We start from the raw sequence: 9,343 nt of genomic DNA, 5'->3' as shown, positions 1-9,343 counted from the left end.
ATTTGCATCACAACCCACTATTAGCCCCAGATTATTGGATTCTGCATGCTTGACAACTTCCCTTAGCTCCCTCGAAGGAGGTGGCTGTAAAGAGTCGTAGGGTAGGTGGGCCGAAACTATGATAGCTTCGACACTGTTCCCACTTTTCAAGTACTTTATTTTTGCAGCAACGATATCTCCGGAGCATAGCTCTTTTAACATCGTGTGTTCGATCAACCTCGCCATGATAATACATGCTCGCGGTCTCATATTTCCTTCACAATGAAGTATTTGTCCCCACGACATAGCACCTAGACCACAGATACGCTTGTGACATACCCATGTTTCATGTATTAGTATTATGTGTGGGTTTGTTTGCAGTTTTGCATGCCTACCGCACAAGAGAGCCGTAGACGCTTTGTTATGCTGCAGATTTATCTGTGTAAATATTACTTCAGTCATGAGACTGAGTATATTTACGCTTTGTCCTCCACCTTATCCTGGACACGAAAGTGGATTCGCTCCATATGTAGGTGACTTAAGAACCTTGAGGGACCCAAGATCGATACCCAGTACCAGGTGGGAACCCGCCTTCGAAGTGGTAGCGGATTTTTGCCTGGTGCACGAGTATACTCTCCAGAGAGTCGTGTCAAGATCTTTGCTCTGAACATGGATGCGTGTGAGGAGTTCTGCTGAACTACAGGAAGGACCCGGAGTCCAGACACTCGCTCGTACCAGCCTTTCTTTGCTACTCTCAACAAGAATGAACTTGCAGTTTTCGCACGCTGGAATTTTTGCTATCTCTTTTTCCAGCCATTCTCGGGAAAAAGCATTGGAACAGTGCACCTTTACGATGCCGTCCACCACGCTTTTCCCCTCGAAAGTCGGCGCATCATTCGACTCACCGATAGCTTTCCAAAGGTAGCTGTCAAGATAGTCTTGTTGCCCTTTGGACAGTAGACCATCTTATTTATCGGTATGTATCTCCACCGTCATTGCCTTTGCTGCTATTCTCGCGAATGATTCGCCAGACGTTGTCGGAAGAGTGTCATTCGACATTTGAGGTCCCTTAGCCTTAGGTTTGCCTACCTTGGATTGGGTCGAGGATGCAGGCATTTCCAAATTCCGTCTCTCGACTTTCCTCTTCTTTGCCTTTCTCCTCTTCCCGGTCATTGGCACTGACCCCGTTTCGTTTCCGGAAGAGTGCAACGCTACAGAGGAATCCTCTGTTCTGCCACGCTTTTCCGTTTCCATTACAGGTGTCGAAGTTGACGGAGCTTGAGTACTTGCCATAGCTAATGCTTAGGCTTGCCTCGCCTTCTGTCTTCTTCGTTTGATCTGCCTTGCGTTTAGACCAACACCTGCTTTCGACTCTCCAATAACTTGCACAGGGTTACGGTGACCTCTATTTATGTGAATATAAATTTTATCTAAGTTATGAACTTAATTTTGATTAATGTATTTTCGATTCTCTATTTCAATCACTTGTATATTTACATGCCAAAGGAACTCTAAGTAATTATTTAATTTCGCACAAAAGTTATATATTTTAATATCCAGATTTGCCGCATTGTCATTCATATGAGGAATCAACGCAGGACCATCAGCACTAGCAGCTTGATCAGCTCAATAACTAACTGGGCCCCACTCGAAGATTTGATTAGCCATTTGAGCCAATTTACACAGATCAATATTCTTGCGTCTCAACAAATTCAACGGGTATTTCGCTTGATATGAACTCTAGAAATAAATAATTTCATATATTTTGTTCTTTTCCACACATTACCACAACTTCTACTCACGAATAATTTCCTGATATCACGTTTGAAACTATTGCTGCGCACGATTCGGTAGAATCTGGCAAACTCAGTATTATAACTCAATTTCTCTCTAATCAAGCGACGGAATTCGGCGCGTGGAATCGCGTTCATCAAATTTGTAGCTACGTCCACCATGGACCGACCCACCACCACTTTCCCCATTTCGAGTGTAGTAATTTCATCCTCATCGGCATACTTTGGCATCGAGACCATTACACAATTGAAAATATTTTCAATGCTGGCAATGCTTTCGGTATTGATACCCGCATCGGCAAAGCGTTTAAGTATATTCTGGTAAGCTGTGCTATCGGCAATTTGCTGCGAAGCCGATTGGAATTGATCGGTGCCAATAAAGTCCATAGCCTTTTTGAAGCTTTCGTCCTTCAAGTAACCATATGAGATATAGTACACCAGAGTGTTGGCATCAATTAGATTGCGTATATCTCGAAAATCTTGGCATAGTTGATAATCCACAAAGGTGCTATTACAATCTGAAAACACTTCTGGAAACCAATGAGCCTCACAATGCGTGGCCAAAAGGCAAAAGGCAACGATGGTGAAAATCTTCAACATATTTGCTACTTCAAAGTTGATTTTAGTGCCAAAACAATGCTATTGTCAATGCGATTGCACTTTGTTGAAGATAACAAGTGGCGGTGTTCCTTATATACTCGCAGATTGCAGATGACCAAGCGATGCAATTGGACGCGTAGATAAATGCATTTCATCTTTTATCTCTGCATAAATGACAGTAGTTGTTTTGCTGTTTTTTTTTTTTTTTGGTTTTTTATGGTCAATGGTATGCGACAACAACTTGTCGACTATTTATGTTTTGCACCGCTTCTGAATGCCTTTCGCTTGTCGCCGAGTTTGCTTATCATTTATGTAACAAGAAAATGAGTCTATTCAACAACTTAATGATTGTTGGCGGAGCAAACTAATTGAACCGGAAAAAGTAAGATGCCCACTTGACAACTTTTCTTAGTTATCAGCAACAAAAGAAATGCATTACATTTCCCTATTTTTTCATTTTCGCAGCTTCACCGAGCACTGCACATCAAGGAAATTATTAACAGACTTACAGGTACTTGATCCTGGAAAATATCAAATTAAATTAATTAAAAAATTTATAAATTATAAATGGACTAAAAGGTAGAAAATATTGTAATTTTTCCCAAACGCATAGAAATAGTCCTGATAAGGTTATATTTCAAAATTTGAACAAAATTTAAACAATTTATAAGATCTAGTGTAGAACTTTGAAAAAAATGGAATTTTTTTTGTTGCATATTTTCAAAGTTTAAGCATTTAACAATATATACGAGTATGTATTAGGGCGGTTCGATTTAAAAATCGCTCATTGCTCTGTGAAAATCGTATTCTAGGGATCAAAATAAGAAACTTTGCCGAAGGAACCATACCTCTAAAACGAATTCTGATGTCGCCCAATTTGGGTCGAACTTTTAGTGCCTTTTGTGGGGAGGCAAAAAAATCGCCCATTACTCTGTGAAAATCGTATTCTAGGGATCAAACTAAGAAACTTTGCCGAGGGAACCATGCCTCTAAAACGAGTTCTGATGTCCCCCAATTTGGGTCGAACGAAAAATTCCACTTTGACCCATTTAGAGTGTTCCAATCGAGTCCCCCACTAACTTTGGACGGCCGATCCACCCATGCCAGTGGCACACCCCCTGGAACTCCCCTGGGGGGTTCCCCATACAATGATTTCAAAATATCACCATTTTTGGCCTTTACATGAAAAAAGAAACTAAAAAGTTCGACCCAAATTGGCAAAGTTCGGCAAAGTTTCTTATTTTGATCCCTAGAATATGATTTTCACAGAGCAATGGGCGATTTGTTTGCCTCCGCACAAATCGACCCGACCTAATATGTATATAATTGACGCGTACACCCTTTTTGGGTATTTGGCCGAGCTTCTCCTCCTATTTGGGGCGTGCATCTTGATGTTGTTCCACAAATGGAGAGATCTACAGTTTCAATCCGACTCCGAACGGCTGAACGGAGCTTTTTCATGCAGAAATACACTCGGAAGTTTGCCATTGCCGGCCGAGGGGCAACCGCTCTTAGAAAAAACTGTTTCTTCATTTTGGTCTTTCACCGAGACTCGAACCTACGTTCTCTCTGAATTCCGAATGATAGTCACGCACCAATCTATTCGGCTACTACGGTCGGAAGGGTTATAATACCACTAAATTAGAGAGACTGCAAAGGACTGCAAGTATTGGCATCACTGGTGCGTGCCGCCCTTAACGTCATACTGCACTTACTTCTCTTTGATTTTCAAGTTCAATTCATTGCTGCACAGAGCGCTATTAGGTGTTTAAGGAGGTTGGCCTGTAGAAGTAATCTTCTAAAGGGCATGGTAGCATTTGCAGAAAGATTTCTCCTTCCTTCTCTTTACTTCGTACAGAGCTCACCATCCGCAAACTGTTTTTTGAGGGTTGTGCCGGAGCTATCTTTCCAAGCAGGCAAAATTTGAAGGAGGGAAGAGTGTGTATGGATATAGGCACCTCTGTTTTTTTTTCAATGGATCTAAGATGAAATCTGGAGCTGAGGCGGGTGTTTTCTCTAAATATTCCAGTCTTTGCAGACATACAAAATGTATAAAATCGCTGTGAAAAAGTTGACATAAATACCTTTACCGATAGTAAAGGCTCTGACGCCGTCATGTTGAAGGAGACCAAACATCTCGAAAGGAAACATCTCGCAGGAAACATTCCGCTAATCTGTGTCCCTGGGCATAGAAACATAGATGAAAATGAAATTGCCGATAAGCTTGCCAGAAAAGGCTCGACAGAACCGGTTTCAGATGTCCCCATCTCAGTTATCGATGTACCTTTAACCGTTATTAAAGGGACATTGCACAATTTTTCTTCAATTCTTAAAAAAGCGCAAGACAGCTAGAGTTCTAACTTATTGGGTGCTATCACAAAAACACTTTGACCTCAGTACGAAAGAAGTAGGACTCTCAAAGTGCTCTGTATCCCCTTTCATTCAATTTCTAAACTCATAGAGGTGGTCACTAGTCAATGGGTGATCGAAACTTATGAGGAGAATCTTGGACTTCTGTACAATTCCCTCTGCAGAAGATGTGGAATCCTGCAGAGAATGAGACTTTCGAACATTTTCTTTGCAAATATCCGGCTCTGGGGCCTAGGCGCTTGAGGTTCTTTAAAGTGCCTATTGGGGATAGCCTGAAGCAGTTCTGCAGCCTAGATCCCGTTTCTCTTATCCACTACATCAACACTAATGGATACCTGTAGTACACTACAGGGTCTGGCACTCGAAGTGTAAGCAACTTCAGATCGCTCGCGCAGCTCATGCACGGGAGTGAGCTCGCGCACCTTAAAGTAAATAAAATGCTTGTTTATCGCACCATTTCTCGTTACAAAGATACTGGTAGCATCGCGATCCGTAATGGAGGTGGTCATCAAAAGACTGCAGCGTCAAGTGAAATGGTTCAAAAAGTGTAGAAGCGTCTTGAGCGAAATCCCCGACGAAGTGCCAATCAAATGGCGAAAGAACTGAAAATATCTGACAGTAGCATCCGCCGCATAGTGAAAAATGATCTCAAAGTTAAGCCTTACAAGATCCAAAAGGCGCATGATCTCACACTAAAGCAGCAACAAGTCAGACTTGAGAGAACAAAGGAGTTGCTTCGCTTGCACGAAAGCGGTCAATTTTCGAACATTGTGTTTACTGACGAGAAAGCTTTTCAAATTGAGCAATTCGCAAAGTCCCAAAACGATAGGGTTTATTTCACCAACCGTTCATACCAGAATTTGAGACATCGATTGGCCACCAGGAGGCAGCACCCGCCACAATAAATAGTTTGGATCGCTGTAACCGCAGATGGGCGCTCTTCAATCGTTTTCATCGAGTCTGGCGTCAAAGTAAATACGAAATATTATCGGAAAAATATTCTGGAGGTTGCTTTGGGGCAGACAAATATTTCGATGGTAGGCCATGGGCGTTTCAACTGGGCTCGTCACCCTCTCACAAAGCTCGAGTGAACCAAGAATGGCTAAAATACAACGTTCCGAACTTCATAACGTCAACACAATGGCTCTCAAATTCACCAGACGCGAATCAGATGGATTATTCTCTTTAGGCCATTTTACAGAGCAACGTCTGAACTAATAGATTCACCAGTCTCGAGACGCTGAAAAATGTCATTGTTCGCAAGCGGGCTAAAATACCAGCAAGTCACATGCGGGCAGCTTGCGATTCGTTTTTGGACCGTCTCAAAGCCATAGTCAAGGCAAAAGGTGGTCATATCGAGCAATAGTAAATGGATTCTTAATTTTGTATTATTTTTACACATTTCTTACTTTGAATTGAATAAAACTAACTAAATTTATGGCCGTTTTTAATTGGTTACACTTCGAGTGCCTGTACAGGGTCAGGTAGCACTAAAGCGCCGTTTTGTTACCCGAACGTATAGTGGTGGGAAAAATTTCAAAACTTGAAGAAAGAAAAACCATCCCTCTTCCCATCTAACCTAGCCACCTACCTATTAGAGGGATGCACCTATTTCTGGCAGTCATGGAAGACATTCACAATGGTGTCCGATTAGGAGTATTGTTTTCCGAATACTTGCCCATTAACCTAACCTAGCCTGATGTGCGCAAGTATTTTCCCTATTTGCAGACACGCTATTTACCAACACAAAACAAAAGGAAGTACTCAATTACGCATTGGTAAATAAAAAATTAAAAAAAAAAAATTTTTAATTTTAAAATATTGCAAAAAAAATGTTTTTACATAATGTAATATATGGCAGTGGCGGCTTCAAAGGCATCAAAGGCTTCCGTATTTGTTAACATTTTCAGCAACCGACTTTAGCATTAATGAAATTAGTTTTTTATCAGCGTGTAGTTTGTACACGCGAAAGCGTTGTATGCTCCTGTAAAATCAGTAAACAAATGACAACCATTGTTGTAAAACTTGGCATGTGCCTGTCTGTACATGCGTACAGTAACTCAAGATGACATTTCCTATTGTGAAACTCGCATATAAAATAAATCATATTCATTATTTTATGTCATCCATTTTGCCACATTAGAACAAAAATATAGCAAATATTGAAAATAAGAAGTAAACTGAAAAAATTTTGAAAACCAATTTATTATTATTATTTGTAGGGAATACTCATTAGTAGATACATTATAACCTTAACTGACTTAGCACACTGGCGACTGGGGCCTTAGGTGCTTATTTTGTTGATTACAAAATGACTTATTTCTAACTGTACATTTTTAAATATGGTCTGATACATTAACGCATTTCATATAAATGTAAAATATTTTTTTTTTGAGTAAATATTTTATTTGCAATCTATCTTAATACAATGATATTCAGCAAATTAGGTCTTATAATCTAATAGCAGCGGTAGTATTTGCACAAATGCAAAACTACTTATAAAATTACGATATTTGTTCAAATCTTATATCTTAAATGTATTAAATTTCATTTGTACTAATGAGTTGCTTATCTTCATATGGGAACTTATGTATTTTGTTTTTTATTTAGTGTTGAATAAATAATTTAATTCAGCAAAATTAGAGAAATGGCAAGTCTAAGATATAATTACGCTTCAGTCGTATTGTATCATTACTTGAGTCTAATAAGCATATAGCATTCGTATTTACATGGTTTGAGAGCCGTGCAAGATATCTGTTAGAAAAGTTTGGAGTTTCACTCTTTACAAATGGGATATCTAAGTCCTTGTGTATTGCTTCATTTGTGACAAACCAAGGGGCGCTAACAAGAGCACTCAAAGTTTTTGATTGGTAGCGTTGCAGGATTTCTATATTCGATTTGCTAGCTTTATATAGTCTTATTTTGTTTTCTAAACCAAGCTGAGATTTGCGACCAAGCAGCCAGTGCGCATTCGTTTGGTTTTATTTTTAAGCTGCTCTTGTTTGGCCTTAATATGGGATTTCCAAGTAAGGCGTCGATCTAAATGCATTCCTAAATATGTCACCTTGGTATTCGTTGGTATTACAGCATTATTTAAAAATATTCTAGGGCAGTTATCTTTTCTTAACGTAAAGGTGACATGGGTAGACTTGTCGGAGTTAACTTTGATCTTCCATTTATCGAGCCAAATTTCTAAAATATTTAGTTGGTTTTCCAGCAAAGAGGATGCTCTTGCAGGTCAATCGCTAGAAGCTATGAAGGCTGTGTCGTCAGCGTAAGTAGCCACTTCCACTTCTTCTGTTATTGGCATGTTGGAAGTAAGTACAGGGTGGCTGATGAATTTTGCTACATTAAGAAACTCAAATAACTTTTTTTTTAGTGTATGGAATTCATTTATTTTTTTTTTTCAAGTTGAAGGTCATTAAATTGTATTAAATATAGCTTAACTAGTTTTAAAAATAATTGAATTTAAATGCCCCCCATGCTCGTTGACACAAGTGTTGTTCATTGCTGCTTTGAGAGTTGCGACAGGAATAGCCGCAATTGTTGCCCGAATGGATTGTTTTAGTTCATCCAAATTTGTTGGCTTTGTTTTATAAACTTCTTGTTTACATAAACCCCACAAGAAAAAGTCAGGTGCAGTAAGCTCAGGCGACCTGGGGGGCCAACGAAATTCGGAGTTTCTTGAAATCAGTTTATTGGGAAATTTTCGTCGCAACTCTGTCATAGCAGTCTGGGCTATGTGAGACGTTGCCCCATCTTGTTGAAACCACACAGAGTTGAAAGGAATTCTCTTTCGGCGTAGTTCTGGATAGAAAAATTCTTTCAGCATTTTCAAATAACGGTATCCAGTAACCGTAACGGTGTGACCATTTTCTTCAAAAAAATAAGGCCCGACAATACAGCGTGAAGAAACCGCACACCACACTGTCACGCGAAGAGGATGCAATTCCGTCTCGTGGAGTATCTGTGGGTTAGAAGTACTCCATATTCGACAATTTTGTTTGTTCACATTGCCGTTTAAATCGACATGGGCCTCATCAGACATGAAAAGGCGGTTTAACATGTTTTGGTCTTCTTCCACCATTTGCAGGATCTTCTGGCAAAATTCCAAGCGAATCGGCAAGTCTGCTGCATTCAGTTTGTTAACCATTTGAATTTTGTAGGGAAATAAGTCTAAATCTTTGTGCATTATTGTTTGCAAAGACTGTCGGCTGACACCAAGTTGAGCAGATAAGCTTCTTGTTGAAACCCTTGGATTGCTTTGTATAGCTGCAGCTACAGCAGCGATCGTTTCCTCCGTCCGAACTGGTGGGTTTCGATGATAAGGCTTTCTTGCAACTGTTCCTTGCTCAGCAAAATTATTCACCAGTCTCATTATGGTCCATCTGCTCGGGGGATCGCCGCCAAACATCCGCCTGTACTCTCTCTGTACCAAAACTACGGACTCCAGTGCGTGATGGCGGCGGACTATCCAAATTCTTGTTTGCGTGTCCCAGTTATCCATTTTAATAAATTTTAAAGATCAATCTGCAAATTAAAACAAAAATGGAACAGATAACTTAAAAAGAAAAAAAATTATTCAATTTTTTTTTGGTAGC

The 9,343-nt window shown here is 39.9% G+C and overlaps 1 protein-coding gene across 1 annotated transcript; it reads right to left on the bottom strand.

Annotated features, from left to right (window-relative positions):
• Window positions 1-1,414: 1,414 nt before the first annotated feature.
• LOC128866340 (uncharacterized) lies at window positions 1,415-2,459 on the bottom strand. The gene is made up of 2 exons (XM_054106972.1): window positions 1,782-2,459; window positions 1,415-1,719 (listed from the first exon to the last, which is right to left on the bottom strand). The coding sequence occupies exons 1-2, from the start codon at window positions 2,370-2,372 to the stop codon at window positions 1,606-1,608; spliced, it is 705 nt and encodes a 234-aa protein (XP_053962947.1). The 5' UTR covers window positions 2,373-2,459; the 3' UTR covers window positions 1,415-1,605.
• Window positions 2,460-9,343: the final 6,884 nt, after the last annotated feature.

Source organism: Anastrepha ludens, chromosome 6 (genome assembly GCF_028408465.1).
Source record: "Anastrepha ludens isolate Willacy chromosome 6, idAnaLude1.1, whole genome shotgun sequence".
Taxonomy (NCBI): Eukaryota; Metazoa; Arthropoda; class Insecta; order Diptera; family Tephritidae; genus Anastrepha; species Anastrepha ludens.
This window is presented reverse-complemented; position numbering and strand designations above follow the sequence as displayed.

Excerpts from the sequence above, each read along its gene's own strand:
- LOC128866340 (XM_054106972.1), bottom strand. The coding sequence starts at position 2,372 with ATGTTGAAGATTTTCACCATCGTTGCCTTTTGCCTTTTGGCCACGCAT. Across the intron at positions 1,720-1,781 it reads GTGATATCAGGAAATTATTC|AGTTCATATCAAGCGAAATA; the intron begins GTGAGTAGAAGT and ends ATTTATTTCTAG.